This window comes from Macaca mulatta, chromosome 7 (genome assembly GCF_049350105.2).
Source record: "Macaca mulatta isolate MMU2019108-1 chromosome 7, T2T-MMU8v2.0, whole genome shotgun sequence".
Classification (NCBI taxonomy): Eukaryota; Metazoa; Chordata; class Mammalia; order Primates; family Cercopithecidae; genus Macaca; species Macaca mulatta.
Genome location: NC_133412.1, coordinates 75344786 through 75363231, shown reverse-complemented (window position 1 = coordinate 75363231; position 18446 = coordinate 75344786). Strand labels below are relative to the sequence as shown.

The window sequence follows — 18446 nt, the reverse complement described above, 5'->3', positions numbered from 1 at the left end:
CACTCCCCAGATGACTCAGAGTATCTAAGTGATTTTAAGTTATAAGTGGCATTAGATTCTCACAGGAGTGTGAACCCTATCCAGAACTGCATATGCGAGGGATCTAGGCTGTGCGCTCCTTATGTGAATCTAATGTTTGATGATCTGTCACTGTCTCCCATCACCCCTTGATGGGACGGTTTAGTTGCAGGAAAACAAGCTCAGGGCTCCCACTAATTCTACATTATGGTGAGTTGTATAATTATTCCATTATATATTACAATGCAGTAATAACAGAAATAAAGGGCATTATAAATGTAACGTGCTTGAATCATCCCCTCAACCATCACATCCCCTCCTCCCACAGGTCCATGAAAAAATTGTCTTCCACAAAACCAGTCCCTGGTGCCAAAAAAAATAATAATTGGGGACCACTGAAAGAGATTTCTATTTAAATATTACTTAAATTTGTATTTATACACAAACTAGGTTGCTCCATGTCAGAACTTGTGTGTCTTTGTCTATTCCATGACAGTTATTGGCTTACTAGCTACTTAACTGTCTTCCGTTTAACCAGTGCTTCATGCTACTTAGTGAGGCTGAGAAACACAGGCCCCTGAGAATTATTTTGAAAGTGAGAACATTACCCCTGTTGACCAAGATCAACAACAGTGGTAATGAGAACAGGAAAAAAGAGAACTGCTTACAAAATAAGCTGAAACTTGGAAAGAATGATATAACTGAATAAAGTAATTTCAAACCGATGACAGAAAAGAAAGTCAAATTTCCAAGAATTGAGGGGGAGGGGACGGCAAAGGGAGGGAGGAGGAGGAGGGAGGGAAAGGGAAGGGAGGAGTACACACTCATCTTTAAAAGGTCAAAAAGTTTCTTTAGCTTTCTCGTGGGGCAAAAACACAAAACAAAATCAAACAGAAACCCTGTAGGATTACCAATTTTTAAATAACAGAACCAGGAGAGAAAGGAATGCACAACCATTTCTTTCAGTTTTATTCCTGAAGATCATGAGAAACTTAAATATGATAGAAAGATTAAGAACTAAGTATGAACCCAAAACTCCAGTGTAATGGTGAACGTTAAAAATCAGCTGATTAACAAGCTTCCAACTTAGTGGACAAGTGATGTGTTCTATACTTACAGAAACTGGTAACTGTAATCACAATGAAGTCATCACTCTGTAAACTAGCTTTTTCGGTTCAGAAAAAAAGATAAATTTTTGCTCATTTGTCTGGGCAGGACCCCCATCTTCAGGCATGAAGTTCACTTAACTATGTATGAGGTTATCATCACTAAAATTCAAGAAAAGAACCCATATTCAACAAGTCCAATAAGTTTCTAATGACCTTGAGTATTTTTATATAGCCCACTGACCTGATTGGGCACTTTTTGTAAGTTATAATTAAAGTTGATTATCCTACTTAAAAACAGTTACATTAATAAAATAGGTCCTCATAAAAAGATAATGTCTTTTGGACAAACTAGATGTGACTTTTCTCATGTTTCTCCTGTAATTTGTTGCTTTTGCAGAAACATGTAACATTGATTTACTCACCCTAATAATAGCACTGCACAATAAACAGGTAAGGTGGGTCAGAGAACTTCTCAAATTACTTATGAAAAATTAGATTTTTTAAAATTTTCCAATTCATCACTGAAGCAGAGATTCTAAAAATGAACTACTGGAAAAATGAAATTTAATGTGCACAGGTTCTAGGGAGAAAAGTTACTAGCAGAAGAGAGAAGCATAGCATAGATAGGAATATGGCATGTGGTATAAGCTATAGACCCATTGGACAAGGTTTCATTTTCTCCCAAAGGTAAACTTCATATAGGCCTGAGCAAAGCTGAAAACCAATTTAACAATAGCAAGAGTATTTTAAAAGTTCAGTCTCACCCAGTCTTTATTATTGTTGTTATTGCTATTAAAATCAAAAGCATCCAAATATCAGCTGAAACGGTCATGTTACAAAGAGGTTTGTCAGGCTGGACACGGTGGCTCACGACTGTAATCCCACAAATTTGGGAGGCCAAGGCGGGCGGATCACGAGGTCAGGAGATCAAGACCATCCTGGCTAACATGGTGAAACCCCGTCTCTACTAAAAATACAAAAAATTAGCCGGGCGTGGTGGCAGGTGCCTGTAGTCCCAGCTACTCAGGAGGCTGAGGCAGGAAAATGCCGTGAATCCAGGAGGCAGAGCTTGCAGCGAGCCGAGATCGCGCCACTGCACTCCAGCCTGGGCGACAGAGTGAGACTCTCTGTCTCAAAAAAAAAAATCACACAAAGAGGTTCTGTTGCCCGGGCATGGTGGCTCATGCCTATAGTCCAGCTAATCCAGCATTTTAAGAGGCCGAGGCAGGTGAACCACTTGAGTCCAGGAGTTAGACCAGCCTGGGCAACGTACAAGACCTCATCTCTACAAAAAATTTTCCAAAGTTAGCCGGGCATGGTGGTGCATGCCTGTAGTCTCAGCTACTGGGGAAGCTGAGGTAGGATGTCGAGGATACAGTGAGCCATTACTGGGCCATTGCACTCCAGCCTGGGCAACAGAATGAGATCTTATCTCAAAACAAACAAACAAACAAAAAAACACACAAAAACCCACACCCAACAAAAACAACAACAAAACAGGTTCTGTAATGTGTTGACACGATTTCCCTGAATCAAATGTGAAATATCAGGAACAAATCACAGTACATAACAAATATAATACGATTGTAAAGCTGTATTTAGTTTTTCAGAGCATTTTCATCATAAATATCATATTTAATCTTCAAGTAACAAGGCCAAGGTTCTGCAGATAAATAGTGTTTAGGCAAGTCAACCAAGGCTTCACAGAACTAAGGGCTGAAATGAGGGTTAAAAAATAAATTTTAAAATTCATTCCAAGCAATCTATTCATTCTAAAGCAATTTAGTGTAGTAATTTATGTGAATTAATGAGCAGAAAGAAAAGATAAAAGCAAAATATTTCTTTAGATCACATTTTAAAATGGCACTAAGAGGTATTCTACTGAATACTCATATCTTAAAACCATTTCAAATGCACATATTCTCTAAAAGGAAGTGTATATACAAAAATCCCAGAAGACATTTACAGCAAAAGTGTGTAGAGAATTTTTATTTACTCTGCATGTAGTCTAAAACGCAAATCCAAATCTTCATTTAAGGAAAATAAAACAGGTGCTTACGGTAGAAAATGTCTTTGACTGGAAACGGTGGCTTCTTCAGAAGAGCTTTCTGAGGAGGTGACCTAATAACTGGCCTGAATGGTATGAAAGAGCCAGCATGCAGAGTTAGGGAACAAGAACATCAGGCAATGTGTACCACAAGTGCAAAGATCCTGAGGTGGTAATAAGCTGGCCAGGGAGGTTAGAGTCACTGTAGCTGTGCAGAGAGAGCAATGCGAATGAGGAAAGTGTTATGAAATGAGGTCTCAAGAGTTGTATCGGGTTCAGATTTCACAGAGCTTTGTGAGTCCTGGTAGGAGCCAGGATTTTATTCTTGGAGGGGTGAGAAAACATTAAAGGGAAGAAGGCAAAAATGAAAAAACAAAAGAAGGATGCTAACAATATTTACTACAGTCATGTGCTACTTAGCCATGTTTCAGTCTATGACAGACTATACATGGAACGATGGTCCCACAAGATTATAATGGAGCTGGAAAATCCCTATCACCCAATGATGTTACGGCTGTCATAATGTTGTAATGCACTACATATTTGCAGTGATACTGGTGAAAGCAAACCTAGTGTGCTGCCAGTCATATAAGAGTACAGAACATAAAATTATGTACAGTACATATTTGATAATGATAATAAAACAATTATGTTGTTGGTTTATTATCTACTTTTAATCCTCACAAAAACTGAGGCAGGTATCAGTGTATTTCCATTCTGCATGTGTGGAAACTGAGACTTAATGGATAATTTTCCCAAGAATTCATTCACAGCTATAAGTGAAATGGCCACAATTTGTACCCAAACCTAATTCTAAAACTTATGTGCCATCTTCCACTATCCACAAAGAAACTTACCTCTAAAAAAGTTTCAAACCACATTCAAATTATACTAACTGGATATCTGATGTAATATTTATCAGAAGCTAATAAAATATATTAGGGTTTTTGTTATAAATTTTATAAAATCCATAGCAAGTTTTTCAACTGCAAAGTAACACAAATTAGAAGTCACTTCTCAGAGAGAAGGTTACAGTATTCAAACCGAGTGTTTGAATACAAACACAGTTTATGTACATTATACAACAAAATTCAATAAGCCCAGGATGAGTTTCAACTAATTTTCTAGCATTCTATCTGCCATGCAATTATCGACAACCAATCAACCTCTGCCTTCTTACCTTGCCTAGCATGCTGCAACTCAAGAAAACATTGGGGTTTTATGCTAACAGACATATAAAAACCCAGTCAAATTAACTGCAGAAAAAAAAAAACACTTTTGGATCCTAAAAACACTAGTTCTTCAGGGAAGTTCAATGATGCTTCAGGTTGAGTTATACCAAAAGGCCAGAGAAAATGTCAGAATAAACAATGAAGATTCACAAAGCATCGGTCTGGAAGCTGATACTCACACTTGGCTGCCCAAGCACCACGAATATCGCAAGCCCATCCTCTTTTAGTTTTGGCTTCATACTACAGCTTTAAAAGTAGAGGAAAGCAGCCTAGTCACCCCTCCTAAAGGCGTGTTTCGCTCCAAGTTTACTTCTGACAAGGAACTGCAGCACGTAGTTCCTTCTTTGAGGGCTATTGCATTATCTTCTCAAAACCACATCACCATAATAGTGCCAAACCTTAACGAGCTCTACAAAACCAACCACAACTCTACTCAAATGGAGCTGGAGAGGCTAAATGCCAGAAAGAGGTAGGGGTTCAGGGATAGCTAATCCACCTCAAAATGATGTATCTTAGTTATCTGAAGGGAACTCACTGCTAGGCTAGTTATGGTCAGATATGCATTCATGCATACCCAGGGCCACGAGATATTTTAGCACTGAAACTTAGTTTTCCTCTCTTCCTTCCTTTTTTTGCCGGGAGGCGGGGAACATAGAACTGCCACTCTCGCCTTAATAATTAGCATAAGGAGAGTGCAAAGAAAAAGAAGGCACATCCTTTGAGCAAATACTGTCTATGAATACTTTGTTCTAAATTTTGTGCTTTTAAACAAAAAAAGTTTTATAAGGTAATGGTTAGAGCATAAGCTGGAAAGTCAGACAGAGTTGGTTTGATTCCTTACTCTGACCTTACCATCTTTGTGATCTTGGAATACTTAAATTTCTCTGCGCTTCAATTTCCTCATCTGTAAAGTGAAAATATTAAATTTGTCATGAGGATAAAATGAACATGAATGCAAAGTGTTAGCTGTCTGGCCACCAGAAATGATTGATATATTGTGACTGTGTGGTATACTAGAGGGCTGGTATAATTCTAATGAACCAAAAAAGAAGGCAACTTCCAAGTATTAGACTTTAAAAAAAAAAAAAAAAAGTAAGGGAATCTTGCTTGTGGGGTAACTGTCAAGCAACTACCCCTACATCACCTACCACTATTTATCCTCCAAAAATCTGTGAGGAAAATGGCACTCGGTTTCCCCACTAGGTCAAGAGATAGTTACAATTGTGGGGTGAGGCTGACTAGAAAACAGTAAGTCAGAAACTGGTGGTTAAAAAGAGATGTCATATTCATACGAACCTGAAATATTTCCAATGAATTGTCCTTCCTAGCTCTCCAAATAAAGAGATATCTAAACTCCTAAGAACGTTATAAACACGTTCTTTAATCCTAACAGATCTATGAGGTACATATTTTTCCCTATTTTGTAGACGAAGAAACTGAGGCCTATAGAGATGTTAAACAATAGGGACGCACCCAAGTTCAGCTTTGCCATTTTTAAGGCCAAAGAGATGGATACCTACTGAACAAGGATTAAGTGGTTACAGGGTTACCACCATTATCAGTGAGGCAGCACCACCAATACAAGAAATACTAGTAAGATAAGGAGTACTATGTAAGCATTCTCTACATAATTTAAAGCAGTAGTCCCCAGCCTTTTTGGAACCAAGGACCAGTTTCATGAAAGGCAATTTTTCCACAGATGGGGGTGGGGGGGAGGATGGAATGGTTTTGGGATGAAACTGTTCCACCTCAGATCATCAGGCATTAGATTCTCATTATGAGCATGCAACCTAGATCCCTCACACATGCAGTTCACGATAGGGTTCCCGTTCCTTTGAGAATCTAATGCCACCACTGACTGGACAGGAGGTGAGCTCAGGTGGTAATGCTCGATCGCCCGCCTGCCACTCACCTCTTGTTGTGCAACCTGGGTCCTAACAGTCCATGGACCAGTACCAGTCTGCAGCCCAGGTGTTGGGGACCCCTGATTTAAAGTACAAATCTCCTTATGTGCTTTTTATGCAGAAATTATATTGGCCAGTGAAAGTGTACAATATGTACTATAAGAATAAAATGCTACAATAATCAGTGACTGTAAAAACTGTTAATGTCATATGCAAAAACAACTAAAGAGTTTTCAAATGGATAGTTTGACAGTTAAAATGAATATTAAGAGACAGTGTACCAGCTAGATAACCTTAGGAAGAACATTTTATCTTTATTAAGCCAACAAATGTTTATCAAAATTTAAATGGTATAAGAATTACAGATGTTAGGCCAGGCACGGTGGCTCACACCTGTAATCTCAGCACTTTGGGAGGCCAAGACAGGCAAATCACCTGAGGTCAGGAGTTCAAGACCAGCCTGGCTAATATGGTGAAACTCCGTTTCTACTAAAAATACAAAAAATAGTCTGGGCATGGTGGCAAGTGCCTGTAATCCCAGCTACTCGGGAGGCTGAGGCAGGAGAAGAATCATTTGATTGCAGATATTCCATTTAGGCCATGGTCTTTCGAGGGTAAGTTCAATTTGAAAATCATTCACATAAGAATAAAATTAAGAGCAAAATGTCAACATTGCCATCTCCAAATTTTATAAGAAAAAATGGCCAAAATAATGTAAAAAAACTATGATAAATCCATCCTGGCTAACACGGTGAAAAAACACACAAAAAAATTAGCTGGGCATGGTGGCACACGCCTGTAGCTCCAGCTACTCAGGAGGCTGAGGCAGGAGAATCACTTGAACCTGGGAGGCGGAGGTTGCAGTGAGCTGAGATTGCACCACTGCACTTCAGCCTGGGCGACAGAACGAGACTCTGTCAAAAAAAAAAAAAAAAAAAAAAAAAAAAGCCAAAAAACTATGATAAATCATCCTCAATCCAGATATAAATGTATTTTTTAAAGTGTTAGGAAAAATATTAGGTACCTCAAATACATTTTGTTTTCATTAATGAAACAAAATAGGCTTTAGTAAGAATACTTAAGAATACTGCTGCTTATTTATGTCTATGGACACTAAAGATTTAAACAAAACCTTGCCAAAATGATTATTACACAATAACCAACTTCAGCAGCTAAAAGATTTTTGTGATTTATTAAATCCAGAATCCTAACACAAAATTCCTTCTAGAACATTTTACTGAAAAATTTCCCTGAATTACAACTGTCTGTAGTTCAACTAGATAGATACATTACTGATGTGCTAGGAGAAGTTGCATATGCTGTTTAATGAATCAAGAACAATCTAGAAGCTGGTAATGCTGAGAAATTGTTCTCCTACTATAAGGTTAAACTTTCAAAACAGAACAGGTAAATATTAATAAACGTATAGGATTGGTTGTATTTTTTACTACCTCATATTTATTCTTGTATCACGTAAGTTCATTCTATGCTGGTGATATTCTGCTTCAGCCAAATATTGATTTTAGCGAAACTGTTTGTTCAACACACCTAGTTTTTTTCTTGTTTCTCTAATCACTTCCCTTGTTTCCCCAATCACTTCTATTTCTGCCAATAATAAAGCAGGTAAAATGTTGAAGTCATGCTTTCTATTGGTATGCCTTTAAGAAAACTTTAGAATTTAGCAAGTAAAAATCATATGTAGTTTTTAAAGAGTAGAAGGTGCCATCAACTGATCCTTCATTTTCTCACACATGATTATCAAGCCCTATATTCCAGGTCTGTATTTTCTTCCACGTAGGCCTGGAGTGAAGTCAGAAACAAATCACATGCTGTTGCCATAGATAATTTGTTACCACAGATTAAGTAGTGTTATTTCACAACTCTGACCAGTCTGAAGTCTAAATGTTATATGGTGACCAAGAACAAACACATACCTTGCTCGGTATATATGTGTCATTCCGCAGGGAGAGAAAAGAAGTGTATGGAAACACAAGATACTTGGAATGGCTTTGTGATTCCAACCAACTTTCAATTCCTATTCATCTTCTTAGAAAGCCCAAGGGAGTGTAAAAGTTCATGAGACTTGGAGTTACAATCTGGTTCAAATTATTCTTCCATCACTTACCAGCTGTGGCTATTATATTTCCTTGTGCAATGGAGATAAAATGCCCACCTTCAAAGGGTTGGGGAGAGGATAAATACATGAGAATTTACACAAAACACCTAGCAATGAATACAATAAATTGCTCTATAAGTACAATATTATCTTCAGGAAGTACATTTCACAATTTTCTAGCATGTTGCCAGATACGCAATCCTGAGATTACTAGTTAAATGGTTTAAAAAATGTAAAATGTCAAAATTCTTGAAGTCTCCCAGCTGAAAACTGAGGGGAAAAAAAATGCACTGAGAACCAGAGTATTAATCATCATAAACTAATTAGGTTAAAAGCCTGAGAAAGCTACCAACCATGCCTCCTCAAATAATTCTATGAATAAATCCGAATACAACCTAAAGACAGGCTGTGAAAATAGCGACTAACTATATGGGCCTTGGACAAGCTGCTTTAGCCTACCTGAGGTTTGCTGAGAGGTTTTAAATGAAAACACACGTAAAGCACCAAGGTAGTACTGTGCATAATACAAAGCAGGTATTCAATATTCAATAAATGTTAGTGTCTTCCCCCATTCTCTAGTTTCCACTCAGTTCTACAACCTTATCTTTACCAAGACACAAAGACCTAGATCACACAGTGACAAAGGAGGTCAGATACGAAGGGATGGACAGACTGATGAATGGGACTCTGGCCAGATGTCAAATTATCCCAAATTCTGCCTCTCTGGTTATTATTTTTAAGATAAGTCTGTATATTTGTTTCATCTTTTGCTTTACTATGCAAAAGCAAAGTCTCCAAACTTGTTTTGCACCAGATGGGCTACTGAGGACTCAACTTGTCAAGTACTTGAATCTAAAAGGGCAAAATTACTATGTTGGCAGAACATCTTGCTCAATAGCACTTGGTTCCATTGTGAAATATGTATTCTTGAGCAGTTACTCTACCACCTAACCCTACACCTAGGTTTCAAGTGTAAGTGTCTTATAAGAAGGACTTGAGAACTTACAGGCACAAACCCTTTGAGAGGGGCCAACAGTGCCTACTACAGTAAATCATGACTGAGTAACTAGTGCTTGTCAGGTTGGGTCTGTGTTCATCATTCACATGTGTTCTCTCAATCTGGATAGATCGGTGGACTTTAGGTTCCGTTACTTTGCAATCTTGTGAACCGAGACCTTGGGCAAGTCACTTTACCTCTCTGGCCTCAATTATAAAACAGAGATGGCCAGGTGCAGTGGCTCACGTCTGTAATCCCAGCACTTTGGGAGGCTAAGGTGGGTGAATCACCTGGGGTCAGGAATTCGAGACAAGCCTTGCCAACATGGTGAAACCCCGTCTCTACTAAAAATTCAAAAATAAGCCGGGCGTGGTGGCGTGCGCCTGTAATCCCAGCTACTCAGGAGGCTGAGGCAGGAGAATCGCTTGAACCTGGGAGGCAGAGGCTGCAGTGAGCCGGGATCATGCCACTGCACTCCAGCCTGGGTGACAGCGATAGTCAATCTCAATCTATCAATCAATCAATCAGAGATGACAATACTTACCCTATGTAAAATGGTAGCTTGAATGTAATCAACCATACTTTAAAAGTCATATAATGGGTAATATAAATGTATAGTTATTATAAGAACCTTGTTTTCCTCAAAAAACACATAGACTGGAAACCATAAACAGATGAGAAACCATAAACAGATAAACTGTTTCTAGGGCAGTACAGGCATTCAATAAATGAAGATTTGTTCAGCTGATACTAAAAATAAGATGACATTTATGAGGACAAGTATGTTTAAACTGGCTCTTATGGCAATTGAAATATTTCAACACTTGTATGCCACCACTCCAGAGCTGAAATTCTTAAAAGAAATACTCTTCTTATAAGGGTGGAAGGATTGTAAATGATTCTTTATCCATCTAGAATTCCTTGCTCCATTAATCTACAGGCATCAACATCACAGCATGTATCAGAGGGCCAAACTGATTTTATTTAAAGTAGTATCTATTATACTAGGGTATAATTTCCAACTTATATCAACTAGGGATATTCAAATAATGCTTAAAATACTACAAGATTCTGGTAAAATTTCCCTAAGGTATGAAAAACTGACATAGGCATTAGAAGGAAAAGAAAATTAAAGAAAAGGAAATGGGGGTAACATTTATGTCAATCACTGAATTATGCTCTCTATATGAATTCTTTGATTTATTTCTCAAAGCAACCCATTGAAGATAGTCCTCTTCTTCTTGTGAGACCAAAAAAAAAAAAAAAAAAAAAAAATGCACTGAGGTTTGGAGAGGTTAAGTGAATTACCCAAGATAAATAATGCAGTTTCATAGAAGTACACCCTGGATTCAAAACCAGCCAGTCTAACCACAATTCTCCAATCTCTCTACTAACTTTAATTCACAGAGAACTACAAGAAATATTACAAAACAAGGTATCTGGTAGACCAATCAACTGGAATTTGAGTTTCACTGATCAATTAACTCTAATTTTACTGATGTCATTATTATTATTAATAAATAATTATAAGAAACGTTCAGAGTATCTTAGAGTTTAACAAAGTATTTGCACAAATCTTTTTTTAGTTTAAATAACCTTGTGATGTAGGCAGAACAGGTATTATCCTTAAGAGAGGGGAAACATGAGACTCAGTGGATAGGTGACATTTTCCAAGTCACACTAATTACTAAGTAGGCAGGCTTAGATTTTAATTAAGCTTTTAATCCATAAGCAATTCTACCATACTATACTACCATCTTTCTCCAAGCTGAAATATTTATAGCACCTTTCTTTGCTCCACAAAAATAACCAAAATCTGTATGACAAATAAGCCCTAATTTTTCATATTGCATACACTAGAGACTGGGTTATCATCCAGGAAGTAGACAGTATTATCCTTTATTTATGAGATGAAGAAATCAAGGCTTAGTGAGGAAAGGCTGCAAATGGCAGAGTCAAAATGCAAACCTAGGTTTGACTTCCAAGTCTGCACACCTAGTCACTACCTGGAGCCTCCTCTTACTCTCAAGCTCCCTCTTACCCCCAACATGGGTGATCCACATCCCAAGATTTCTACTTTGTGACATGTAAGAGATCAGCCAGATCCAATAACATCTGCCTCTAATATTTTCTTCTTAGATAACTACAATGCCACGCTCATCTGTTATTGTCGCTTCCTAGCATTCATGAAACTAAGAGCCTGCAAACTGGGGTCTTTACCTATTCTCTTCATCACTAACTAGTTAGGTGACGATGGGTGGGGTCCTCAAATCAGAGGAGATGATTGTCTAACTAAAGGAGAAGTAGGCCTACATGTTTTGGGTACTGTTCTGGGGCTAAGATTTCTCAGGCAAGACAGAAGATTAAAGAAAGGGAAATAAGAGATAACATATATGTCAATCATTGAGTTATGCTCCCTACATGAATTCTTTCATTTACTTAAGGCGAAACTTAAATACAATGTATTTAAGATGAATTTTCAGATCACAAATGCATTCATATTCATAATGTAATATCTAAATATAAGCTAAGGCGAAACAGCAAGTCAACAAAAGCTCTGCCTTCCCTAACACTGAACTAAGTGAAAGTTAACAATCATGGGTTACAAAAAAGGGCAACTGTAAACAATGTCCTGAGTAGTTATTACTATCTGGTAGGATTTAATATAAAGTTCAAGCATTTTCTAAAGGGATAGGTCTTAGAAAATCCTTGCATGTCCAAGAATGGCTAATCATAATTTTCACAGAAGTAAGACTTGGTTTATCAAAATAGACTGGCAATCAAAATAAGCCTTGAACAAAGAAACACAAAAAGAACTTGGGCCCTAACCAGCACAATACTCTGGCTCTCCACTCCCCACTTAATAATTAAAAAGCAAAAAACAAGGTAAAGCACCAAAGAATTAAAACAACAAATGTACTTTGGAAGGGCTACAAATGGGGTTAAATAAGCTTGACTTTTCAGTAAAGTGTAGAATGTAACTAGTTATTCAATAAATGTTAAATGTACATAGCCATACTTCAATTTCATACTAACTGAAAAGAGGCAATAAAGGAGGCAGGCTTATATGTGGACAATTTCATTTTTAAAAAGCAGGATGGGGAAGAAGATACGCAAAGTCAAAAGTTAATAAACCATTAGAAAGACAGCATCATACACTGTGGCAATTCTTAAATTTCTACAAACCCCTTCATGAATCTCACCAACAAATGCTTTATTCAGAAAAACATGTGCATAAACGTTTATAATTTCAAGAGATACAGACCCCATGAAATCTACTGTTGGGCCACTTTTTAAGAATCCCAGGAGGGGAAGGAAAGAGCTCTGGACAGCCTTTTGGCTTCTATTTCCGGCCCTGCCACCTTGTTATCCCAATCCAACCACTTTGTCTCTCTGGATCTCAGTTTCATCTGTTAAAGATGATCTTCTCTTTTTAAGGCTGTAGTATTCCGTTATATGAATATACCACATTGTTTGTCCATTTATCTGTGATGGACATCTAGGTTGTTTCCACTTTTGGCTGTGTGTGTGTGTGTGTGTGTGTGTGTGTGTGTGTGTGGTAACAGACAAATAACAATTATATAAATTTATTTATGGGGTACAATGTGATGTTTTAATCTACTGTATACTACAGAAAGATAAAATCAAGCTAAGTAACATATCCATCATCTCAGCTACTTATGTTTTTGTGGTAACAAATATATTCTTTTAGCAATTTTGAAATATATATTATTTTTCTGACACATGTTACAACACGGGTGAACCTTGAGGACATTATGCTACGCGAAAGACAGACACCGAAAGACAAACATTGCATGATTCCACTTATATGAGGTACCCAGAATGGGCAAATTCTTAGAGACAGAAAGGAGAACAGAGTTTATCGGGGGCTGGGGGAAAGGAAGTTCTGTTTGGGTGACGACAAAGTTCTGGAAATAAGAGTGTTGATGGTTACATAACTTTGTGAGTGTTGTGAGTGTACTGAATGCCACTGAATGCTGTACCTAAAATTTACGATTTTAACCATTTTTATGTTATGTATATAGGAAAAGAAAGGGGAAGGAAAGGAGAAAAGAAAACCAGTAACAAAATGATGATCATTCTTGATCCTTTAACAACTGAAATTCTACCAAATTCTACTAGAATCACACTCAGACTGTGTGATTTAGGACAATCGCCCCCTTTCCATTTTTTAATTGCTAATTATGACTCAGCACTTTTCCTAAGCTTCAGAACAGTAACATCCCCAGAATTCAAGTAAAGAACTAGATCTGCAGCAAGGTGCTCATCCTCTCCTATCAGGGTCCTCTACTTGGGAGATTTCTCAGGTTGGTTTTCCCTTACCAGTCTCCCTTCAAAAGGAGGTAAGTGGCTTTCCCACATGTAACAGAAGTAGTACTTTAAAGCAAGCAAAAAAAAAGTCTAAGAACAAACACACTCTAGTTTCCTTAAAGCTGTGCTGCAATAACAGTCTTGTGACATCCCGTCCAAGGATATAATGAAGCTGTTGTAATCACTTTATTTCCCCATTTGGATGGCAGTCCTTAACCAACTCTGCTTCCCAGCAAAAAATCAAATTTAGAGGAAATGCATTTGAACTTCACAATAGTTATGTGGAGTTAACTGTTTCAACTTCTGAAACAAGGCCTCTCTTCCTGAAGCCATAAGGCTAACAGTAGAATGAATCCAATCATTGGCCAGATGGGGAGTGTGAAGGAGTAGAACGTATCACTCCCTGGAATACTGTCTTAGGAGAGCTCAGGTATCCAAAGCTCACTTGAGATAAGTGCCCCTCCTACCACCACTGTATCTGGAGCACCCATCAGAAAGCTTTCTGCAAAGAACCGTCTGTTTAGCGTGATGGGGAAAGTTATAAGCTTGGCAAGTGAAGCAAGAAAAAGCTGTTTATATAACCGTAAGTAGCATTACATTCTGAGATCTCTTCTTGGTCCTTCCAGACTATATACACGGCTAAAAATGGTAAAACATAAAGCACAAATTAAATCTGGCATGAGAAAAATATCTGAAAATTTGCTAATACTGACTCAATTTGCACAGGTCCCTCAATTGCTAAAGAACATAGATCCAATGGGGTTTATACTTGTTCAGATAATGTGGTGGAAAAGATAATGATGATAACCACAAAACTAATAAAAAATATACTAAACAACAGAAACTATTCTTGAAACTTCTTTATATAAACATTCCAATAAAAACTTTTGGCTGCTCTAGTGCATTTGTTTCTTTATTTATACAAGAAAAAAAGAGCGCTCTTCAAATGTTTTGATTAACAACCTTCCTCCAGAGAACTCTTTAAAGAGTCAGGACATATAATAATTGAGCCCAAAGACAGACAGGATTTCCTACTGCACATTTCCAGGACAATTCAGTTGCTTTTTATTGCCATTCATATGAAGAAACCACTGTTCTCAAATTTTATTCACAGAAATTACATTCAATCCAAAACTTAACTGTTTACCATATTTTCTGTATGCAATTATTATATGGAAGTACTAGTTTCCAATTAACTCTTTCAAGTCTTAAAGATATACCAGAAAAAAATATATAAGAAATCTGTTTCCTCTTGTACTAAAGCAGGATAAACTGTATACATTGGTAATGTTATGCTACCTCCACAGACAAGGCTCATTCTGACTTTCGAGTAAAATAGTAAAATGTAAGAGATACGAATTGAAGAAGGCAGGAAGGTAGAGGAGAGAGAAAATGGTAACGTGACTTACGTTTCTCTCTCAGACAATGAAGTGGTTAGCAGGAGCAAGCTTACAAACCCCCAGCAGAAGGCAAGGTACAGAGTTGAGGTTTTAATTTGTGGCAAACACACACTGAGATGCCAAGTGGGTGGTACTCCTATGAATCGGGGGTGGGGCTGGGGATGAGAGGAGGGAAATAAGGAGAAGGAGCACTTACTCCGTTAGAAGCTGGTGCAGCTTGTGATAGCCTCGCTCCAAGGCCAAGCTCACAGGCGTCGCCCCTTCCTGGTTGTGGATGCTGAGAGCTCCGCGGCCACCTGGCTTCTGCAACAGGAACCACGTCAACCTCAGCAGTCCCAGTCGCACAGCAAAATGCATCAATGTCTCTCGCGGGCCAGCATCTGTAAATGGGGAAGAAAAGGAACATAAGTGAGGAAAATATAAAAACAAAAAGCAAACAAAGATAAAGACAAGTTATGTAAGCACCACTGTCTCCAAGCGCCTAAGACTGTAAAGTTAAGCTCCAATATACAGTGTGAACAGCTTTATTGTGGCCAGATAGAATCAGCCCTCAAGTAAAGGCAAAACAAAGCTACAAAAGCTGAGAAAGTATAGGACACAAAATCTTCAACTGAACACAGCCCTGCAAAAGAGAATCAGGCCATTTCTGTATTCTGACTTAATATACAGTGTTTGTTCAACCAATTTCACAGGCAGGCATATAAAGGTGACCCCCACACACATTCTTTTACTCAAATAATAATAACAGAAGCAAATGCAGCCCCACAACATGAGGTCCAAGGGGGAATAGCTGTTGGGACTTAAATGGGTGTATCATAAATGGTATAATTACTTTTTAAAAGAACACCCAGACAGGAGTTGGCTAGTTAAACACTAAAAACAGGTTCTGCTTGTTCAATACACATGGGTCTTTTTATTCCTCCACAATAAGGGCAAATCAAATTTCTGGCACTGCCAGCTTTGTTTATTTGTTTAATGAGAGGAAGAAATGCATCTTCTGGCACAATAAGGAAGACTAACTTTAAGACAATCCATTAATAACTGCAGAAAGGAAAATGTTTATTTCACTTGAAATAAAGGCTCCCTCTTAGTAAAGTGAGTCACTCTGAAAGTGATGGAATGAGGAAGGGCTTGTAGTTAGACAAATCTGGGTTCGAATCTGGCATTTACCATCTGTGTGACCAAGTGCCATTCATATAACATCTCTGAACTTCACTTTCTTCATCCCTAAAGTGAGATACCAACACCTCACTCATAGAGTTGTACCGAATGAGAAGAGGTAGGTGAAATGCTAGTATTATGACTGGCTTTAGTAGATATTCATTAAATCCCAGTTCCCGTTTCCCTGCTCTCTTCACTGTCCTCTTGGGACATCAAATTACATTCAAGGTTCACTAGCAATACTCTCTTCCTCAGCAGTCCTCTGTGCCCAACCTAGGATGACAGGAACTAAGGTCTTTGCAGGGATGCCACATATGGCCCCACAAGGCTGTATTACACTCAACTCCAGGGAGCTGGAAATGGCACCCTGAAGTTGTGCCTGCCTCACCTCAGCTATCATCTCTCATTCTTCATGGCTTCTCACGGGTCTAAACTTCTTCACTGAGCACTCAGACTTCTTGGACCCCAGTGGTTTTCTCCTTACTGTGAAGTCCTCAAATGCTTCTATACATGAGTATCACAAAGGAATCAACAGATTTTTGAAGCTGTGACTTTACACTGAATTATACTGTTTCCAAATGTCATCTGTGTATTAGTCTGGTATCTCTATTTCCAAGTTAAATTTCCTTGGAAGCACAATTTTTCATTTTGTATATTTTCCCTACAGAACTGTATATGCACGGACCAATTCAGGATTTATAGGGTGTTTAACCAGAGGCACGTGGCTGGAAAGATTATGCCCCAGAAGCAACAACTACATGTGCAGGTACAAATTTTAATAATCAACACCTCTGAGCAGGTAGCAAGGCCAGACAAAAGGACAAATAGAATCCTCACAAAAGATCAAATAGCACCATCTAACTTGTGTCTTACAGTTGTTCTGACATCCTTATCAAAAACAAAAGAGCTGATGAGGCACTAACTAGAAAATCCGTGATTCTTTAGAGGCTAGTTATTTCCAACCTTGAATCAGTTGTTTCTTTACCATCCTCCCACAACCACTCTTGTGATTTGTTATTTGTTCTGAGTCAGCTCAGCATTGGAGTAGAAATCCCAATACTACGGCCACGCGCCTGCTCAGAAGCTGATGCCCTGACCTCTGCACTACATCCTCTCTCAATTTCTTAAAGTCTTAGCAACTGGTACCACATCTGCTTTTGTGTAGACCCTTTCTGAGGATAACAGATTAGGAGAAAACAATGTCGTGAGGACCTGCTATGCACCATGCACTGGACTAGGAAGTTTATGTCAACTTTTTCCATTCTATCTTCACAGTAACCCTATGAGACCTGGTTATCTTCACTTTGCTAATGAAGGCAGATTCATAGAATAACTTGCCCAGAGTCAGAATCAAGATTTAAAATGGAAAGTTCTTCTGTCTTGAAAAAAAGAAAAAAAAAAAAACCTTTTCCATTACTCCACCCTGTTTCTTTTTGTTAGGAAATAAAACCACAAAGACAAAATCAAGCAATCATACAAGCAAGCTAAGCTAATGTGGTTTAAAAAGCACCTTTTTATGTTTTCCTCAAACATTTTATTAACTTTTCCAACGTACACATAGTTCAAAGAATTACACAGCAAATAACCAGACACTCACTCAACAACCTAGATCCTACAATTAATGTTTTTCTATATTTGCTTTATTATATATATCCAACCATTCTTCCTTCTATTTCCCCATCCACTCACCTTATTTTTATGCATTTCAAAATAAGTTGAAGATATCAGTCCACTTCACCCCAAAATACTTCAGCGTGCATATAATTAACCAGCATTCAATATGTAGTTACAATTTTAGGTGATTTATACATATACAATGAAATACAAATGGTACAGTATATCCATTTGATTAATTTTGACAAATGCATATACATGTGAACCCAAACCTGTATCAACATAAAGAAAACTACCAACATCTGAAAAAGTTCTTTTGTGCCACTTTCCAGTTATTCCTCTCCTCCTTATTCCTAGAGTTAACCACTGTTCTGAATTTTTCACCTACGTTAGTTTTGCCTGTCCTACAACTCCATATAGATGAAATCATAGAATATATACTCTTGTGTAAGGCTTCTTTGATGAGCATGTTTGAGACTCATCTACATTGCTGCACATAGCAGTAGTACATTTCCT

General features: G+C 37.9%; 1 protein-coding gene across 50 annotated transcripts in view; it reads right to left on the bottom strand.

Annotated features, from left to right (window-relative positions):
• AKAP13 (A-kinase anchoring protein 13) overlaps positions 1-18446 on the bottom strand; it is a 352639-nt gene that overhangs the window by 181129 nt on the left and 153064 nt on the right. For all 50 annotated transcript variants that reach the window (XM_015142950.3, XM_077940185.1, XM_077940184.1 and 47 more), the window contains exon 5: positions 15352-15535. In XM_015142950.3, coding sequence (XP_014998436.3) covers positions 15352-15535 — 184 coding nt within the window. The remainder of the gene's footprint in view (positions 1-15351; positions 15536-18446) is intronic.